General features: G+C 41.5%; 1 protein-coding gene across 2 annotated transcripts in view; it reads right to left on the bottom strand.

Moving 5' to 3' along the window:
- The window catches only part of Rmdn2 (regulator of microtubule dynamics 2), a 64,267-nt gene extending 43,144 nt beyond the window's left edge, over positions 1 to 21,123 (bottom strand). Inside the window, exons 1-3 of one of the 2 annotated variants that reach the window (XM_075955484.1) lie at positions 20,616 to 21,123; positions 12,166 to 12,634; positions 4,672 to 5,604 (exon numbers count right to left, since the gene is read on the bottom strand). In XM_075955484.1, coding sequence (XP_075811599.1) covers positions 4,672 to 5,604; positions 12,166 to 12,617 — 1,385 coding nt within the window. In that variant the 5' untranslated portion in view covers positions 12,618 to 12,634; positions 20,616 to 21,123. The remainder of the gene's footprint in view (positions 1 to 4,671; positions 5,605 to 12,165; positions 12,635 to 20,615) is intronic. The other variant, XM_075955485.1, reaches the window with a different exon arrangement.
- Between the last annotated feature and the right edge of the window lie 249 nt (positions 21,124 to 21,372).

Genomic DNA, 21,372 nt, shown 5'->3' with positions numbered 1-21,372 from the left:
AATGCATAATCAAGAGCTCCCAACATGTTTAATGTCTAGGGTCAGATGGCTTCCGTGAATGCCACCAAATGTTTTGTTTGTTTGGGACAGGGTCTCACTGTGCATCCCTGGCTGACCTGAAACTCACCGTAGACCAGGCTGACCTCAAACTCAGAGAGGGATTCACCTGACTCTACCTTTTGAGTTAGGGATTAAAAGCATATGTCACCAGGCCCAGCTCTCCCACACATTTAAAGCAGAATTGATAGCAACACTCTTGAGTCACCCCACTGCCCCAATAACTGAAGAGGGGAAAACAATTCAAATGGATTCTATGAGGTCAGCATTGTCCAGATGGGAACACCAGACGAAGACACTACCAGAAAAGAAAATGATAGACTAATATTTCTGATGAATATTTACACAAAAATTCTCAAGTACAAGCGAACAGGATTTACAGGATTTAACAACACAGTGTGAAAGACTATACCCTTCAACGGGGTAGGATTTATTCTTGGCTGCAAGGGTAACTTAATACATGAAATAACCAGCGTAGTATACTATAGCAACAAAATGCAAAGAAAAATTCAAGATTATCTCCACTAATGTAAAAAACAAACAAAAAAACCCTTGGCAAAATTTAGCACTCTTTTCTGATAAAAATGGAAGAAAAGTGTGTCAATGTACCAAAGATTGCATATGAAAAGCACAAGGGTAACAGGCCCAGCGATGAAAGGCGGAGAGCTGCTCCTTTAGACCTGGAATGCACAAAGCTGCCTACTTTCACTAGTTCAGTTCAACATATCCCTTAAGGTTCAACCCAGAGCAATTAGGCAAAATGAAGAAATAAAAGGTATCCATATGAAAAATGTAGAAGAAAAGTGATGGGGAAGCTCAGCCAATCACATTTGGCTAGGGTGCATTTATTTATAAATATATAGAGCTGGTTTTGGAGTTGGACTCTGGCTCAGTCCCTCTCCAATTCCAAACCTGTTGGTAAGAGATATCCCAGAGTTTCTGTCTCCTGTCAAGAGCCATGATATGGGACATAGTAATAATAATAATAATAATAATAATAATAATAATAATAATAATAATAATTTATAAACTTTCTTTGCTGATGTGGAGGGTCTTCTATCTATCTGTCGCTTTCATTGGTTAATTAATAAAGAAACTGCTTGGCCTGATACGTCAGAACATAGGTAGGCAGGGAAGACAGAACAGAATTCTGGGAGGAAGAAGGGAAGTGAGGCAGACGCCATGATTCTTCCACCCGAGAAGGATGTAGGCTAGAATCTTTCCCGGTATGCCACCACCTCGTGGTGCTACACAGATTATTAGATATGGGTTAATCAGATGTGAGAGTTAGCCAGTAAGAGGCTAGAGCTAATGGGCCAGGCAGTGTTTAAAAGAATACAATTTGTATGTTGTTATTTTGTGTGTAAAGCTAGCTGTGCGGGAGCAGGGTGGGATGAAAAGCAGGCCTGCTCGCTGCATCACTACACTTTGCTTTTCCTCATATCTGTTTCTGTCTTTAGTATACCTTTCATTAAATATATATGTCTGTATATGTCTTTATAGATAATGCTTAAGTTTCCCATAAGTAACAATAAATTTTCTTGCAGTAATCTTTGAAGCTTCCAGGAAGAAGATGGGGCCCCACAACATCGACTTTACCTGGTTAATATGATGTCATGATGTTGATATCGCTACTACAACACCTGTTTTCTGGTACCAGCTGGACAAGACAGTTCCAAATGGTTCACATCTCTTACAACACTCTGGTCAGACATCCTCAAAACACTCAGAGACTATTTAAAATTTTCCCAGACCAAATATTAATCTTGTAATTTTACCATTATTTACTTTCACAGGACCCCCTAAGAAGAACGTCGCCCCCATGACAGCTGAAGCAATTTTAGAGGACAACGTCCCCTCTCCCAGCAGAGTTTGCCCTCAGGTTTAGGGACATCCTTTAGGGGTTGATTATAATTGGTATGTGGTTGAGGGATGGGGGAAGTATTTTATAGGCTCATGGATGTTCTAATAAAAAAAAAGAGGGATAATTGGTGATAGGATAATAGATTGGTATTTGTGAATTATTGTTTTTAGAAAATTATATTGGTATCGATTCTTATATTTTGATACAAAGTTAAATTATATTGACTATTGTATGAGAGTATGCTTCTACCTCTGTTTAAAATATTTTTATGTATATATATATGTATAGTATTGACATATATATTTACCATGTTGCACTGTACATTTCTACCTCTGATTAAGATACTTACATAGTGTTTATGTAATGATATACATTGTTTACATTTGGAGGTCGAATTGCTGTGCAGATGCCGAGAGAGAACTGCCATTAGGAGTTTTACTCAGCTATGAGCCCTCCAGTGCAATAGTAACTATGGCCAGCAAGACATACTTCTAGTGCAAGAACGGCAAGTCTATCTGGAGAGTAACCGATATGCTTTCTGATTGGATTGGAGGCCTGGCTCCACAGGAGGGAATTCACATCTGGTACTAAAACGCCAGCCAAAAGCCCGTGGCTGGGAAGGTGATAGTCCTTCGTGAGGAGGTTACTCCTGTCGTTTTGCTAACTGGACATGACATGGCTGTCAAACTGCCCTCTTTGTTTAAGCGAGTGGATTAGTGGCATTGTTGGCTTCGGTCAGAGAAGCCTCTTTTTGAAACGGCCAGCACTAACTTCAGAGACACGACTGTTTGAGTGGGAGAATAATAAGCGACTGCTGAATGCTCAGCAAGAAACAGGGCGTCTGCACGGCTCCCCGTCCCCACAAAGTCCTGCACGTATCACAGACACGGTGGGCAAGAACGTAAGAGCCGGAAGACGGGATGTATGGTGTGGAATGCTGACTACCAGGCATTGCACGGCTGTTGCACTCGAGAATTCACAGGTGCTGCTCAAGGCCTGCACCAGAGGCCTGCAACATCCTGTCGTGGGGTAGGGAGCAGTTCTTCAGGCCCTTTCCTCCCTGAGAATTTACACATTGTTGTTGTCTGGTGGGGAAATGTTTTCTTCAACTGGATAGCACTGGTAAGGTGTCCATGCTCCTGCTAATAAGCCGAGAAATAGAATGGGGTGCTAGTTGAGAAAAGGGGATCAGAGGGAGTGAGAGGGAAACTAGAAGGCAAGAGTGAATAGGATTGAAATACATTGTGTGCATGTATGAAAATGTCACGGTGAAACCCATTATTATGTATAATTGATACATGCTAGTAAGAATTAAAAAGCGGTATCTCAAAGAGCATTTGCCCTCGTGTTCATAGTGAAATTACTCGGAACAATTCAAATACAGAAAAAACCCAAATTACCCAAGGACAGATGAACGTTTAGGTGAAATGTGATTCGTATATAAAACGGGGTGTTATTCAGCCTTAAGAAATAAGAAAGGACATTTTGATATATGCGACACAGACCTTTGATGACATAACGCTAAGTGAAATAAGCCAGTTGAAAAAGACAAATACTAATAATTCTACTTATATGAGCCACTTAATTAGTCAAAATCATGGAAAGCAGAAAGCTAGCAGACAGGGTACAGGAGGAAAAAGAACTAGAGAGCTATTATTTAATGGGTATAGAACTTCAGTTTTACTAGATGAAAAGAACCATGGAAATGATGGTGATGTTAGTCCTATAATGCTGTGGATATTTTTAATACCTCTGAACTACACACCATAAAATGGTTTCAACGATACACGAATTTCATGTTCATTGCAAGTAATAAATTTAAAATTAAAAATAAAATTTTAATATATTAAGATAAGTAGAAACACTCGCATTTAAAAATAACATTTCAACCTAATGATGGGGTTTGGGGTTTCATTTTACTATGATAAATAACTGGAAAATACCGTAAGTACCCTTTTATGAACAAAGTCTAATTATATTCAAACAAATCTTCTTTAGTTGCTTACATATCTCTCTACTCATTACTTTTTGAGAATACTTATGTAACTTTTGTCTACTGAGAAAGAATAAAAAATACTCTAAAAATACAGTATTGAGAGACATTTCATGACTCTTTGAGTTCCAAGATTTGTGCATATACAAACACAGAATTAGATTATTAATCAAAATTTCAGGGTTATGAGCCAATGAGATGGCTCAACAGATGAAGGCACTTACCACCAAGCCTGACGACATGAGACTGACATCTGGAACCTAGATGGTAGCGAGAATCATCTCCTAAAGGCTGTCACCTGGCCTCCTCACATACACCGCGGCATGTATATGCACCCCAAATAAATGAATTTAATTAAAAATCTGGGTTCTAAATAAGCTATATTTCCCATTACATCACTGTTTACTTAATTCTTGTGTTAATGAAAACTTTGTCAGTGTGGTATCTGTGTGGGAAGTATGACGAGTAAAAGGTGATGTGAATGAAAATGTATGACTCAATCACCATAACCACAGATTATAGAGAGTTACCATCTCTAGTGATCAGGACCAAAGGAAGCACTGTCTCCAAGGAAGCATTTTGTTCAGGTAAGTTACATGTAGACTACAATCCAGAAACCTCGTCCCCCTACTGCGGTAGAGCCATGAGCACAGATTTCCAAGTGGAGTGAGTACTGGTTTCAAGTGACTTTGGAGACGGAAGGGTGGGAAATTCTGATTTGAGCTGCCCTACTCAGAGTAAGGAAAATCTAAGTGACCTTATTTGAGCCATTTCAATAGGTGAAGCTGTATCTTCATCTGGAGGCGAGGCAGGAAAACCTTCTTCTTCAAAGGGGCCTGAGGTAACTTCGACAATTAAGCTGTTGACATCATTATAGAGTGAAGGACGTCCATCACGGGGGAGGCTGGTGGAAGCATTATTCTGAGACAGATGTTTGGTGTCACCTGGAGAGTAATTTGTACTCTGAGACCTATGATGAAAGGCATCTTCCGAATCCTTATTTAGTTGGCCATGTTCTCGGCCATCAGCAATTGATAAAGTTACTTGACTGGAAGAAGACATAACAGTTGGAAGAGAAAAGGGAGATGCTGTTAGGCTTGGTGAGTGAGATGTCCTTTCAAGAGTCCGAAGGCCTGGAGAAACGGCTTTTGTTTCCCAGTTTGTAAAGTACTTAATGCCAACGTAGTCAGGATCAGAGAAGCTTATATGTTTTTGAGCTTCACTATTATTTGATTTTTTAGAAAATCCTTGAATTTCCTTTGCATGAGGCAGGTTCAGACTATCTTGTGGAGTATCATAGCTAATGCTACTCCCGTAACAGGAAACTACACTTAGGTGAGGGGATAAAAAACATCTTCGAGATTTAATGGCACCAATGATATCTGAAGATCTTGCGACATTAGAAGTTACATCTTCCTGAGAATCAAAGTTAACTCTACTTTGCTGTCTCCGTCTCCTTCGAAGTCTTGCCAGTAAATTATGTTGTCGTCTAGAGGGAAAAAAGCGACTGGATGCACTTGATGGAGAAGAGAAATTTTTACTTAACTTACTTGTTGAAGAAGGACGACAAGTTATTAAACCCAGAGCTGCTTTTGGTCGTAAAATACAAGAGGATCCAAGACTCTTGTGGGGTGGAGTAACTAGGTCCTCAGGATAATTTTGTTGGAAGCTCTGGTCATCTTTCTGGCAGCTAGAGTGAAAAGAAGGCCAAATGAGGAAGAAAAAAGCGAATAGGGAGCTGAGTGGAGACCTAGCGAGCCTCCTGGAGAATAATTTCTACCATACCAATGGGAAACAACAGCTACTTAGAAAAACGGGGTGACTCAGATTAATGGACACACAGATGAGCCCAAGAATGTGTAGATAGGTAGATTTATCTCCTGACAAGAGCCTGCCCACTCTGTTAAAGCTCAGGGATGGGGAGAGTGAAAGACTCCGGGAAGTAGGCAGAAGGAAAGAAAAATGAAGGGAAACATAAGATGACATCATGCATAAGTCCCCAGAGAGTTAGAACTTACACACACACACACACACACACACACACACACACACACACACACACACACACTTTGAGACTACTGAACTACCATATTTAAGGGAATTAACTGAAACAAACCTATATCCCATTGACTAATTACATTTTAACATATCTGCCATGGATGAAGCAAAAATCTCGGCAGGTTTGAGGATGCTTCAAACACACACATCTCCAGTTGCTATGGGAACCCGAGGGCAGCGCTACAGTGGGTTTCTGAACACTTTCAACATTCTTTAGCGCACCAAATAGGAAACACATGAAGTGCTTGTGGTTTTCGTTTGCTTTGTCTGTAAGGCATACCTTAAGCATTTTCCCATACTGAATTTAATCCAAAGTAAGTCTTTCCCTTCTAGGCCATCATTCATAAGACGTAAAATGCCCTGTGTAGGTGGAACAGGTCAGAAAACTGAATACTTAAGCTGCATGTAGGACTACCATGGCAACAACATAGTCTGTGATGGCGGGAGACTCTAGAATCTAGTGACATAGGTGTCAGACGCCTGAGTAGTAAGCTGCGCGAGAGACTACCATGGCAACCACCCAGAATGTGATGATAGGAGACTCTTTGGGGCTCTTCTGAGGCTGGAGTTCCTATGGCTATGGAATGTGGATTTCGGTACGTGCAAGGAGTCCGCTGACAAGAGGTAAAAATGCAGTTGAATGAAGGCGCTAACACACACGATTTCTGCACAGTTCTTTCCTTGGGATGGCCTCTCACCAGCAATCTTATGTATAAGACTGGTGTCTGGATCCTTCCTTCTTTCTCTGGAATATCCGTTGCCCAGTGTCGTTACATCTTGTGCAGTGGGTTACTCCTAAACACTTGAACTGATGATATATGAAATGGGGAAGGAAGGTTTAAAAAGTGGCAAATATTTATCTATCCACAATGACAGGGAAGCGCCCCATCTGATACTTGGACTACAGGCACAGATGAAGGAGATCTGCTATGTGTATTATCCTTTATGCTTTATCAGTCTCTGAACAACTGACATCCATCAACCGTAAGTTTAGCAGAGCTATTAAAAAAGAGTCCTTTCTCCATCTCAGTTTAGAGTATTGTCTCTAAAGCATGTGTAAACCCACTTAGTAAAGCTCCCCACAAACACTTTTATTTGCTGCTCAATGTCCTTCTATGCTCCTTTGTCCTTTGTCACTCTTCCTTCCTTAAGATTCTGCTCCAGGAAACCCTTGAACAGATTCCTTACAAGAGGCCTACAGCTCTCAGTTTCCAACACAGCACTGTCAGATCTGGGATATGACTTTATTCGACAAGCAATCGAATCGGTAAACCTCTTACAGAAGATGTGGAGTCCCAGGTCAGCAACAAGAGACATAATACTCATGACACAGCAAGTGGTGTAATTGCCAGAATCTTCGGGCTGGCCCTCCTGGGCCCACTGCCCTAGGGCAACGCAGAGGGGCTCAAGACACACAGATTATGTTACAGGAAAGAAACATAGCTTAAGTAGCTCACCATCTTTAATCGACTTGCCACCTGTTTTTGTAAGAACTTTTTTTTGGAGTCACATGTCGTCTGTGGTTACTTCCACGCCCCAGTGGAAGAGCTTTATAGATGAGACAGACCCTATATGTCTTCGATTCCTAAAATCTTTGCAGAAAGAAAAAAATCCTGCCTCCATTTAAGTGCATTTGAGACATTTATCCCGTTCCTTCATGGTGCTAGGTGTCCAACCCTGGACCTTGCAATTACTAGGCAGGTGCTTCACAAACACTAAGCTGCATCCCCAGGCCCATTTCCCTTCTAACTGATAAAATAACGGTGTTTTACAGAATTCACTATGGATCAGACTGGGGGCAAAGCACCTGCCTGCAGCATCTCAATTAAGGCTAAAAACGACAAGACACATACATTATTAACCACATTTTAAGGAAAATTATTTTGCTTGTTATTTTTTGTTTGTTTGTTATTTTGTTTTACTGGGGATGGGGTGTGCAAATCATGGCATCATGGAAGGCATGTGGAAGTCACAGGTCAACTTTTGGGAGTCAGTTCTCTCCTTTGACCTTGGGCTCCAGGGACTGAACACAGGTTGTCAGGCTTGTGTGGCAAAGGTTCTGACCCTCTGAGCCACCTCACTGGCCTCAACTCCATCTTAAGAAAAGAATTCAGGTCTGAGGAACTGATGCCATCTATGTTGTTAATGCTGCGCCGGGGTGTATTCTTGTGTGGGAATGAGAAGAGCACAGGGTCTCACTGATGTCCTGCAAACCGCGTTCTTCCTTGGCTTCTCTGTCCTCTGCTGCTTTGTTCTGGGGTGGGGTTGTTTGGTTTTCTTCTTCCACCTCAGCACACACTTGCTCGACCAGTTCTCCGGGTCCTTTTCAGGCTCATTTGCCTCCACCCACTCCAGCAGCACTGGTCCCAGAAGCCTGTACACATTACCCTTCAGTCTCCTTCCAGAGCTGCACGTGCGTGAGCGCCCAACAGGAAACGGCTTCAGTCTCCTTCTAGAGCCGCACATGCGTGAAGAGTCACACAGGCAATGGCTTCAGTCTCCTTCCAGAGCTGCACATGCGTGAGCGCTCAACAGGAAACTGCTTCAGTCTCCTTGCAGAGCCCACACATGCGTGAAGAGTCACACAGGCAATGGCTTCAGTCTCCTTCCAGAGCTGTACATGCGTGAGCGCTCACACAGGCGATGGCTTCAGTCTCCTTCCAGAGCCGCACATGCGTGAAGAGTCACACAGGCGATGGCTTCCGTCTCCTTCCAGAGCTGTACATGCGTGAGCGCTCACACAGGCAATGGCTTCAGTCTCTTAGCGCGTCCTTGTCCTTGCCAGGAGGGTCTAGCACCTGATTACACAGGATGCTAAGCACTTGAAAGGTTTTGTGTGGTTCTTCACCTTTGGGGCTCTGGTTAAAATGACTGGAAGCATTCCTCTTCAACATCCTGCCTGCTTCATCTTAAAGAAAAGTGGGTGGGCGGTGGTGGCACAAGCCTTTAATCCCAGCACTCAGTGGCAGATCTCTGTGAGTTCGAGGCCAGCCTGGTCTACAAGAGCTAGTTCCAGGACAGGAACCAAAAGCTACGGAGAAACTCTGTCGAAAATCCAAAAAAAAAAAAAAAAAAAAAAAAAGAAAGAAAGAAAAGAAAAGAAAAGTGGTAGGATTTACAGGACTGTTTAGTTCTCTGTTGCATCCCCAGAGTCCAAATAGTGCCTGGTACAGGAGTGGACACAGTCAGTGAATAAGAGGGACTTCAGCTGTATTATTTTTTTCTCTCCAGCCCCCTTCCCTCTCCCTCTCTCTTTCTCCCTTCCCCCTTCATGGAAGTGAAGATCTGTTTGCAAACGTATTATGAGAATATGCTCAACATTACTAATGTTCAGGCAAATACAAATTTGAAAATTATTAGTTAACATTTCATCTTCACATTTGTCTAAAATTTAAAAGTCTGACACTACAAGTATTAATATGAGACAATAAGCATTCTCATACAGTCAGGTTTGTGAGCCGGGAGTACTTTAAAGACTTGTTAATAGGCACATGAGTTATTAATACGCATTAAAGATTTATTAATACGCATATAAGCAATACAAGCTTATATGCTCTACGTCAGTACTTCCAGCACATGCTTCATAGAACTCCATCCACATGTGCCTAAGGAACTATGAGGGCATTCACTGAAGCATTATTTATAGGAACAAACAAATGGTGACTTAAACATTCACTAATAAGGCATACCTATATCCTGTTGTGAGATACTCTGATCGCACTCTGACACTCCCTGGACTGCAAGTAAAGTTCACCTTGAATTAGAGGGCAGAGCTAGCTACTAATTAGCCAAAATTAGCCATAGAGGTTTTGGAGGACCCAGAACATATAGAGGAAGTAGTAGGGAGGGACTTAGAAAGATTCAGGGGTCCTTTTGGATAGAAGAAGGAAAGAGAGGGAAGGTCACTGTTGTCTAGTAGCCGCTTCTCTGATCAATCAGATTTCTATCCTGATATCTGACTCTTGAGTTTTATTTAATAATAGAACAATGTAAGTAATCACTTGAAGATCCCATCAATGGAATGCAATACCACATTTAAAAAAGAAACATATTTGCATGGCATCACCATGGAAAAGCCTCAAAAGAGAAAAAAGTATTAAAGCAAAAACAGCTACAAAAACAATACATCAATAATGTCATTTCTGTACATTTTAGGAACAATTTACCATTTGTTTTTCATATGCAGGAACACATACATGTAGGAAAAAACACTGAAATCGTCAAAGATTGCATGCAGATTAAGGTAATGGCTGTCTCCTAAAGAAAAGATTTCAATTACAATATTTCATTTTTAATTGATCTGAAAAAAACCATTTTCTAACTCTAACAACTTTGAGGGCTACAAAGTCACCATTACAATCAGCATCTGTGTCTGTTTGCCTGGAAGCCTAGACCTGAATTTCAACACCAACAGAAGGAAGTAACTATAAGAGCAAAAACAAACAAACAAAAACCAAATACCGCCCCCCCCCCCATACACACAAAGACAGTCTCTAGCTCTAACGTGTCCCTTCTGTGAAGGGACGGCTCAAACCTCACCCAACATTCCTGATGAAGTATGTCCAAGCAGACACGATAACCACTGGTTATCTCTGCCTTTCAATGATGCCCCATATTGTGGTAGATATCTGAAAACTATTAGAGTCCTTAGAGGCTCTTACCCACTCTCATGAAAATTCCCAGGTCTCTCTTCTGATTCACACTTCCCAATGTACTCAGAGCTTTCTAAACATTCCACTTACCCATCTTAAAACTAGTCTAGGGCATTTTGTTTCTGTTCAGGAACACCGAGTTCTTAGACCTGACCATTTACTCTGGCATCTGTGGCTTTTTCCTATCTAAAAAACTTCATAGTCATTCTCCCAATGCACAAAAAGATGCTTGGCAATTCTGGACCTGGCACTGATGTCTAAGACTTGAGTACAAGCGTCTGTCTTCCGATGCCACCTCCCAGTTCCACAGAAGGTGTACAGCTCACTCATTTGGCTAAGACACTCTTACTGGCACCTACTCTGTGAAAGCACTGAGGTAAGTTGTCACAAGGACAAGGTCCCCACCCTCAAGGAGGCCAGTTCTATCACATTCAGTACAAATCCTTAAGAAACAAATGACAAAACCCTGGATATTTTGTTCTTCAGAAACACTACCCAAGGCCAAGGTTTTAAGGCACAATCTGACTGGCATACGCCACTTATGGTTCCCAACTAAGAGAATACTTATTCTTAGTGCTAAGATAATGTAGGGATAAAACAGAATCCCTTATATATCCTCTGAGCTTTCTAGATCTGCAGTAAAATTCAGTAGCTATTAGTTCCTAGTGGTTCATTTAATTACATGAAATAAAATTATAATTGCAATGAGTTAAAAAAAATGTAAGTTCTTTCCTCGTTCATACCAGTCCACATTTAAGTGCTAAAGGATCACACATGGTTAGTGGCTGCTGTGTCAGGCAGCACAGATACAGTCAGCTTCTAACATCACAGGAAGGTCTATTGGACCACATTGGTCTACGGAGTTTGTATATAAAAGCCACATAGTGATCGCATTATAAAATAGGTTATCCATCTTGGCAAATGATGATTATCTTCCCCAGCTCTTACATGATGCAACTTACTACTGGTTATTTTTAATAACCACATTAGAAAATAAGTTATCTATTCTGGAAAATAATGACTGCCTTCCTCAACTCTAACAGGATGACATTTCTATCTATCTATCTATCTATCTATCTATCTATCTATCTATCTATCTATCTATCATCTATCTATCTATCTATCATCTATCTATCTCATCCTTTTTTTCAATGTGATCTAAGCTATCTAAAATATCAACAATATTTAACATTTTTAATTAAATTTAATTAAATATAATCTACGGCAAAACAATCGTTTTCTTTTTTTTTAAATATTTATTTATTATGTATACATTATTCTGTCTGTGTGTATGTCTGCAGGCCAGAAGAAAGCACCAGATCTCATTACAGATGGTTGCTGTGCTGGAGAGATGGCTCAGTGGTTAAGAGCATTGCCTGCTCTTCCAAAGGTTCTGAGTTCAACTCCCAGCAACCACATGGTGGCTCACAATCGTTGTTTTCCATATCCATTCAGAGCAGAGCACACGAGTGAATAGCGACCTACACAACAATACCATGAGAAGTAACCAGTTTGCCACAGGAGGCATCACGGCCACTTACCCTCCTTCACTTTCTGCTTCCTCTGAACTATTGTTTGTTGCTGTGCTTGGAGCAGTCGTCAGCCGTTTCTTTCTAGCTCTGTGCTGAGGACTGATCTTATGAACTGTTACTTTCCCTCCAAGTTCATCCTGCAGATATTCCTCCAGCTTCGGAATCGTCTCTTTAAGAAATTTGATTTCCTCCTTAAGTTCTTCCATGTTGGTCAGTAATTCATTCAACTTTTCCAGGATCTGAAGTTGCCTTCTTTGAAAGACCGCTGATGCTCCTTGTTCACTGTGAGTTTCGTCTTGCAAAGTTAGTGAATTGAATTTCTTACCCAGGGAAAGAAATTTCGGCAAGTTCATTGTTATTCTTGTTTTGCGGATCTTGTGGTACCATAAGGCCAGCAAGCTGATTCCGGCAGTTCCCACCATGACGCCAAGGATCAGTTCTTTCTTTGTGGAATGAGGCATTTCTTGGCTTTTAATTTCTAAAATTAAAAAAGTAAAAATGCAAATGAATGTTTTTCTATCCAGAACAAACATATTGACGCTTGCAGGGTGGTGGTGGTGGTGGCACACACCTTTAATCCCAGCACTAGGGAGGCAGAGGCAGGTGGATATTTGTGAGTTCAAGGCCAGCCTGGTCTACAGAGTGAATTCCAGGACAGGTTCCGGTGCTACAGAGAAACTTGAAAAACAAAACAAACAAACAATCAGTCAAAGATAAGCTTTTGTCACCAAATGTTATCAAAAAGCCCGACAAATCATTTGTAATTGTGAGTTACTGTTTTTAGACAAATATATTGGTATAGATTCTTGTATATTGATACAAAGTTAAATTATATTGATTATTGTATGCATGCATGTTTCTACCTTGTTTAAAACATTCTTATGTATTGACATATATTGTATTGATATATATATTGTATATATTTACCATATTGCAGTGTACATTTCTACCTCTGATTAAGATACTTATATATTGTTTGTGTATTGATATATATTTACCTACTGCAATGTATATTTGTACATTGTTTATATTTGGAGGTCATTGTCCTCATTTGTTTCACAGTCGTTTATTGTCTTAGTCTTTAAGTTAGATAGATATTGAGAATTATATAGACTAATAGTCATCTAAGTTTGTCATTTATAATTAGACTAATCAGGTTCTTTAGATATATAGAGATTATACTCAGTATAGATAGATAATTTTCAACTTCTTCAAAGAGCTGTAGAAAATGGCCTTTAATCTAACTCAGAGTTTTGTGGTAGTGAGACACAATTGCTCCTGGCAACACCACTCTATTCCTGAGAGAATGTTGAGCACCAAAGACACTCCACCTGGAGCCTTTCCTTTTGGCAGAACTGGCCTTGGGGCAAAGAAATGCCCATACCTCAACCACTGACAAAGATACAGAGCGTGCATCAATGGATAAAACAGGGCTGTCTTATCCTGCCAAGACAGGGTAAGATAGTAAGTAAGCTAAACTACACCGTGAGCAAGTGTGTCTTTAACTCATACCTCAAGAGAGATAATTGCTTAAGGCTATTACTGAAGTACGGTGTGAAATACTGACTTCAATTCTGAATTCATACCTGCTACAATCAATCTGCAACTTACCCTTTAATTGTACTTTAAAGAGCTAGCTAGAGAGAAGTAGAGGTACCATCAACTCGAGAGAAGTAGTTGAGAGTTCAAGTTGCCCTAATTTTCTCTGCTATTCTGTGTGCAATTAATGTGCTGGGTCTCTTGGTCTTCGCTCATCATTAAAGCCTGAGAGCGGCTCTTTCTGGACATCTTGCTCACACTGGGACTTAATTACAGAGATTAATTACAGAGATTAATGGTGCTTTCTTTAAAAGCTCGGGGCTTAGAGATATAAAATACAAATGGCAGCTTTGCTAAGTTCATAATTCACATCATCTCCGTTTCGTTCAGCCAGGAAGCCAGTAAGGCACACGCACGTTTCCTCTTTCTTCTGACCCAGAATTCCTTTGCTTCTTACACTTCCACTCATATCTGAGATCTTAGTGCTTTTATTTTAATTTTTCACTTTTTAAAAATAACTTTTGAAAGCCGTTTCTTTGAATCTGTTTTTTTCTTCATCTTTCACTTTTTTTTTCATTGAAAGCACAAAACAGAGCCTACCTCATTCCGTATCAACTCAGCTACTCTGATGAAATGGACCAAAATTTCTCTTTAGCAAATCTCATTTCTACTAATATCTTTGTTTATCTAAATACAGAAAATGATTTAATGAAAACATTGGTGTATTCCCCTTCCCCTCCGAGATGGTGAAACAGAAATAAGTCGATAAATATTGCAATAGCTTTTGTAACTATGTATACTGAAGCTTTAAAATATATGCTTCGAAGTCCCCAAACTTGATTTCACTTCAGTTTTCTCTATCAGACATATATTTGTGTTAAAGTTTGCTAACAACTTGGGAGAAATAGTCATAAGCTAGCCACGTAAGGAGCAGATCACTAAAGCACTGCTAACTATAAAAACAGAAAGAAATAAATTCTGTAGGAACTCTTGGATCCTAGCTGGAAAGTAACTTCTAGACTATGGGAAAAGGAAAAATAAGATGAAAATCAAACAACTAGGTAGTCACTGAACTGAATGGATAACTAAAGTATCTAGAATTTATGTGCCAGAGATAGAGGCTAAGGGAAGTCTGTCTAGAGGAGAGACATTTAAACTCCATGGGACTGGCAAAGAATAACCTCAAGGGAAATCACGACTACTAGGACGCTATAGGATGAATGGGTCCCAAAGATTTCACACAAGTGATTCACGTTCAAGTTTCCAGGAAGGCTTCCAGGCTATGTGAGGCTTTCAGCAGAGACCTCAAAAGGACAATGTGTTGGTAGGAAGGCTAAAGGAATCTTAGAGGTAAGGCTGCTTAGGCTCCCTCCGAAATAGATTAAAAGTAAGACTCCCAAGTATTATTGATTCACAGTGATTGAACTGGAATGAAGATGAAGGTGTCTAATCCTATAAATAAACAGAAAAAAAATGCAGAATTCAACAACGTATAACCAGATTGTCCAACACTTAGCAACAAATTTTCAAACATGCACACAAGCCAGAGATGATGTAATTAGCAAACAGAGGCCTTAAAACAATCATTTAAAATGTTTCAAAATATTTGCCATTTATTACAAGTAAATTAAGATATTGTCATATTATAAATGTCCAAATACATTCAAGAGGAGAGAAAAAAGAAAGCTTTAAGCCAGATTGTTTGGAATTTCTAGGAATGAAAAAAAAATCTCTGAAAAAAAGTTTTCTGAAATGAGATTGACAGTGAAAAAACATAACATGGAACAACAAAAGCAGTGCACTTGAAGAAACAGCAAGAAACAGCATCCCTAAATGAAGAGCAGCAAAGAGGGAACACAAAGAAGCCAAGTGGAACTCCCAGAACAGTCAACAACAGACAGGGCTGTAGGAGAGAAAAACGGGAGCAAACAATCCCCAAATTAAACAATAGTCAACTCAATCAAGCACAATTAAAAAAACAACAACAACAAAAACCCAAGGTGTACTATTATTGTGTTGATAAAAATCAGTGGGGAAGCCCAGCAGAGGTGTTTCAATCCCAGCACTTCGGAGCCAGAGGCAGTTGGATTTTTTTTTTTTTTTTTTTTTTTTGAGTTAGAGACCAGAATCTTTTAGATTTGAGGCCAGCCTGGTCTACAGAGCAAGTTCCAGACAGCCAAGGCTACACATAGAGACTATCAGGAAAAACAAAGAGAAAGAGAGAGAGAGAGAGAGAGAGAGAGAGAGAGAGAGAGAGAGAGAGAGAGAGAGAGGGAGGGAGGGAGGGAGGGAGGGAGGGAGGGAGGGGAGAGAAGGGGAAAGGAGAAGAAGAGAAGAAGAGAAGAGAAGGGGAAAGGAGAAGAAGAGAAGAAGAGGAGAGGAGAGGAGAGGAGAGGAGAGGAGAGGAGAGGAGAGGAGAGGAGAAGAGAAGAGAAGAGAAGAGAAGAGAAGAGAAGAGAAGAGAAGAGAAGAGAAGAGAAGAGAAAAAACAGTGGGGGGGGGGTGAGCCAGAAGAAGAAGGGAAGAGCAGAGAGAGAGGAAGGAAAAGGAGAGTGGTTGCCATTCTTGTGTCCTCAGGAGTCATTTAAATAAGAACATGATGAAATGACATCTTTAAAATGCTTGGGTGGGGGACTGCCCTGCCAACTGAACTTTCTATATCCAGTAAAATATCTTTCAACACAAAGGTAAAAGGTTGATGTTGTGGGTTAACAAAAGCTGAGACTATTTTTACCAAGCGAAAAGTGCTAGAAGAAATGCTAAGGAAGTTCTTCAAGAAGGCAAACAGAAAGAGTTAACACGCACAAAGGACACCAAAGGAAGGCTTACTGGGCTAAGGGATGGGTAACTAGAAAAGCGAATAAGGAGAGAGGATACCAGTTATATAGAGAAACGGCGGCAAAAGGTCAAGGAAAACTTTATTTTCCAATATGAAAGATCCAATTGAAAATCGAAGCTGGTGAAGTAGAAGAAACGGCGGAGAATTGTACAACCACAGAGTGAGCAAAGGAGATGATCTCTAGAGCATGAGCACAAGCTTGACCTTGAGTGGGTGCACAAGCCTCCATTCATAGCGATGAAAGAAAAGACAGATTTCATCAGCAAAAATCCAGGTTAAATGGGTAGATATACAAGTCTATGAAAGTTCTCTTTGATTGCTTCTTCTCCAAAACAGCCAGGCGTGAAAGCCAAGACAGGAATACTAGACAGACATCATTCCTGAATTAGGTGGTATACGTGAAGCCTTGGGTCCTGTGTCTAGAACACTATTTGACACATTCTAGTGAGGCATTATTGTTTCCTGTGTACTACATGGCCAACTAAACATAATCTTCTGATGACCTATGGGGGGGGGGTGGGGAGCAGCAGGAACCTATTCCCAAGGAGCTGCTTAAAAAAATATTTCTTTTCAGATTCCTATTAGAGTTGAGATGGCTCAGGGGTTAAGGGCATCTGCCATCAAGTTCAAGGGCCTGAGTTTAATCCCCAGGACCCTCCTGGCGAAGGGAAAGAAACAAGGGCTGTACACACACACACACACACACACACACACACACACACACACACACTAAATAAAAGTAAAAAAGAATTAAAAGTCATATTATATTATTGTTAAAATTTTAGCCAAACCAGCATGGCTGGCACTTCTGGGTTCCAGGGCCATGCCTATGCAGACAAGCCCTCAGGCAAAAAATACCTACTCACCCTGGGGACCTTGAAAGGCCCTGTGTGACCCCCGTGCGGCGTGATTGCATCACCTACATATGACGCAGCTCCGTGAGTCCTTGTGCGCATGCGTGAGCTCCGTCATCTGTGTATGACATAGTCACGTCATTCCCCCTGTGCGCATGCGCTAGGCAGTCTTTAAAAGCTGGATGCGCCTTCTTCTGCTTTCTCCTTCTGCACATTGACTTTGCCAGGTCTGTACACGTCTTCTCTAATAAACTCCTAAGTGAGTTTGTTTTGTGTTTCATGCTTCCTTCTCACTCACGTCAGGTAATTTCAATTATACTATATGCATGGACAATAGTTACTACCTAATTTGGATGCTCTATCTCATTAAAAAAAATAAAGGTTGGGGAGGTCTTTCAGAAATTACCTCAGATTGTGATCTCTAAGAGACTGACTTTAAATCTCTCTCTTAACCAATTCCAGAGATGACCTTGGTACTTAATCTGGCCTGTCTGATGGCAGAGCATTTGCCAATTTTTCTTTTTTTTTCTCTCTTTTAAACCCAAATATCCTCTGAACTAACATAAAGAACTGTAAATCTAACCAAATGCTCGCTCCTACTCATCCAGAAGACACGATAGCAGAATCTAAAGGCCTTGTAACAGGTGAGCTGTTTACTATTATTTAGCTCCGTCAGACATTATAGCATAAGAAAAAACAGCCTACATTTCCCAATCCCAGAGAACCTAGACAACAAAGAGGACCCTAAGAGCGACATACATGGATCTAATCTACATGGGAAGTAGAAAAGACAAAGATCTCCTGAGTAAATTAGGAGTATGGGGACCATGGGACAGGGTAGGAGGGGAGAGGAAGGGAGGAAGGAATATATAGCTCAATAAAAATAATTTTTTTAAAGATTTATTTATTTATTATGTATACAGCATTCTGCCTGCATGTATGCCTGCACACCAGAAGAGGGCACCAGATTTCATCATAGATGGTTGTGAGCCACCATGTGGTTGCTGGGAATTGAACTCAGGACCTCTGGAAGAGCAGCCAGTGCTCTTAACCTCTGAGCCATCTCTCCAGCCCAATAAAAATAATTTTTAAAACCACATCATATCATAAAACTAAATTACCTTTTTAAATTACCATAAAAAGCAATAGAACTAAAGCTACTACATACCTATGATATACATTTATATTCCAGGTAAATCATGCATCCAACTAACTTGATCATCTTGAAGCTATACTTTGTTCTTTACTGATTAATAACAATACTAGGGTCGGGGAGCAGTTCAATAGTACAGCTCTTGCTTAGCATACACGAGGTCCAGCATCAGATCCCTAACGACACTCATTCTCTGCGCTCTTCTACACACACACACACACACACACACACACACACACACACACACAAAGAACGTCCACATGCCCATCTAAAAGTCCAGCACAAGGAATTTTCCTATGATGACTTAATTCTTTGGCCCAGGTCTGTCAGGCCAGCCTTGAACTTTACATTATGAAACACACACATCTGAAAGTTTTCTTTTTCGTTTAACAATTAAATAAAAAGAAGTGAAAGTCTGAAGGCAGACCCAGGTTTAAACACATGAGAAACAGTTAAACTTTTACCTTTCTTTAGGTACTATGTGCGGTCCAAATTATCTCCTTCAAGGAGTTCAAAACAATAATGCCATTATCATTTTTCAGACAATAGGGCTGCTGTCATTTGCCCAGGGGTTATCCGACTAAAGAAGTGAGAAAGGTTACCCGTGAGCTCCTGTTTCCTAATCCGAGGGCCATCTAGCTGCATGCGGAATCGGCTTCAGGCAAGGACAGGAAGGAGAATGCTGACTGAAGCCGAGGTGTTCAGAGGTGAAAGAAGACATGAAAACCAGGAAAACCACCAGAGAAGAACGAGGATCAATAGAGTCAGCATTTGTTAGTAATCTCACCATTAGAAACGTATAGGTCTCTGTTTGAATTTATGCTAAAATGTGCTTCTATGTCAATAATTTGAAAAATAACACTGAAGAAAAATAGTGAGGTCCAAGCAAGAAATACAACAGTGTGTGTTTTTGGACCAATAGTCTGAAAATGATGCTGACGAGAGGGAGAAGTGCCAAAGTTGTCAATCAGAATCCATGCTTGCCTACGGTCTAACTTAGAAGGTAGCATAAAATTATATTGTTTTTGTATTTTTGCTGATAGTAGTATATTCCTATACTAAGTATGGATTAAATAATCAAAATTTATTGAGCAGACCTTACACCTCATTTTAACCCACGGAATTTGCATTTCAGATGCAAAAGATAATTACAAACTCCTAGTTTTAAATCACTTATGATGGAAAGTGAGCGACATTGTTGGTATCAGTTACCTAAAATTAGTATGGCACACGATCAATGGTTACTAGCCGAGAACTAGATCGCCTACTGGCACAGTGAGTGAAACGGTTCAATATTAACTTCCAGGTAAACTAGGAGATGGACTGCCTCCTTGAAAAGGAAAACCTCACGGTGCTGGTCTAGTGTTCATACAAAAATTATGTTCTCAATATAACAAGAATGTGTAGGGTGAGGTCCTAAGTAGCATCCACACCAGTCATCAGCTGGTCCTTGGGATTGGGGGAGGACATAAAATGCTGTAACCCATAAAAACCCGAGGAACGAAAAACTTTACCAAGAGGGTCAAGAAACACTATAGGTTACAAAATCAGCTGCAGGTTTCCAAAGAGAACGTTCTGACCCCTTGGTGGGGGGATAAGGTTAGCCAGACTGTGTACAGTAATGCCGAAAAATCAGTACTTTCCAATAGAAATTCAAGTCTTGCCTTATCTATAACATAAATTTGTGACCCCCTTAGAATTCAGCTTATTTGCAAATGCTAGTAGTGCGGTTAGTCTGGTTTCCATGTTTGCATAAAATAGGCAGAGCCTCCAAATTTTTTTAGCACGAGGACACGAAGTACGCAAGGACACGAAGGCTGGGCGAGGCTGCGCCAGGTGCAGGGGCGCGGTGCCCGCTCGGGTGGTCGCCCAGCCCAGGGGTCACGCTGACAGCCCCCCGCGACACCGGCCCCGCCAGCACCGCGCCAGGACAGTCCGCCGCCGCAGGGTCAGCAGGCGGCCGGCCACGACCCGGAAGTGGAGCCGCCGCCGGAAGTGCCGCCGCCTTCTTCCACACGCCCCCGGGCCGACGGAGCCATCCGGGCTCGTCGCCCCCTCCCCGGCTGTTACTCACCTGGGTTCGCGACGAGGGCTTCTCTGGCCGGAGCCGGAGGAACCGGGGCCCGCGGGCGGACGAGCGGGAAGGGACAGCCGACTGGAGCCCCGGAGCCCGCGGGTCCCAAGGTCCGGCGGCGCGGCCTTCGCGTCTGACCCAAATAGCAGAGGCGCCGGGGGAGGAGCCGCTAGCGGCCCGGGGCTCCCGCCTCCTCCCGCCGGCGCTTCTCAGCCTCGGGCTCCCCGCCTGCTTTTCACCGCCCGCGGAAAGCTGAGCCTCGCGGTGCGTCCCGCAGGCCGGCCCGGAGGCCGCTGTCCGCCTCCACCCTACGTGTGCCCTGGCCCATCTCTGCCACCGATCACTTAAATGTCCTCAGGGCGCCCTTAGGTAATCCTCCTTGTTGGCCGAGTTTGAACCTTCCGTCAGTCGGACGCAGACATCACACCTTGCACTAATTTCTAGGTCTTCCTTTCTTCAACTCACATTGCTCTTTTTAATGATCGAAATTACTAGCCGCTTCGTCTCCCCACTGCTTCTGAGTTGCCTTTAGTTCGGAAACCCGTCTTCTTAGATTGAAGGTTTTGGCTAGCATGTCATTCTGCAGTCCGTATAATAATTCTGTCTGACTTTTTAAGAACAGCTCACAAGTCCCTCTCACTTGGAACGTGATTGGCTTAAACGTTTGCTTATTGAGGATAGTCTTAATTACTAAAGTCCCCACCACGTACTAAAGAGAATTAAAAATGGATGCACTCCTGCTGTACAAAGAATCAAG

This window comes from Microtus pennsylvanicus, chromosome 21 (assembly GCF_037038515.1).
Source record: "Microtus pennsylvanicus isolate mMicPen1 chromosome 21, mMicPen1.hap1, whole genome shotgun sequence".
NCBI lineage: Eukaryota > Metazoa > Chordata > Mammalia > Rodentia > Cricetidae > Microtus > Microtus pennsylvanicus.
This window is presented reverse-complemented; position numbering and strand designations above follow the sequence as displayed.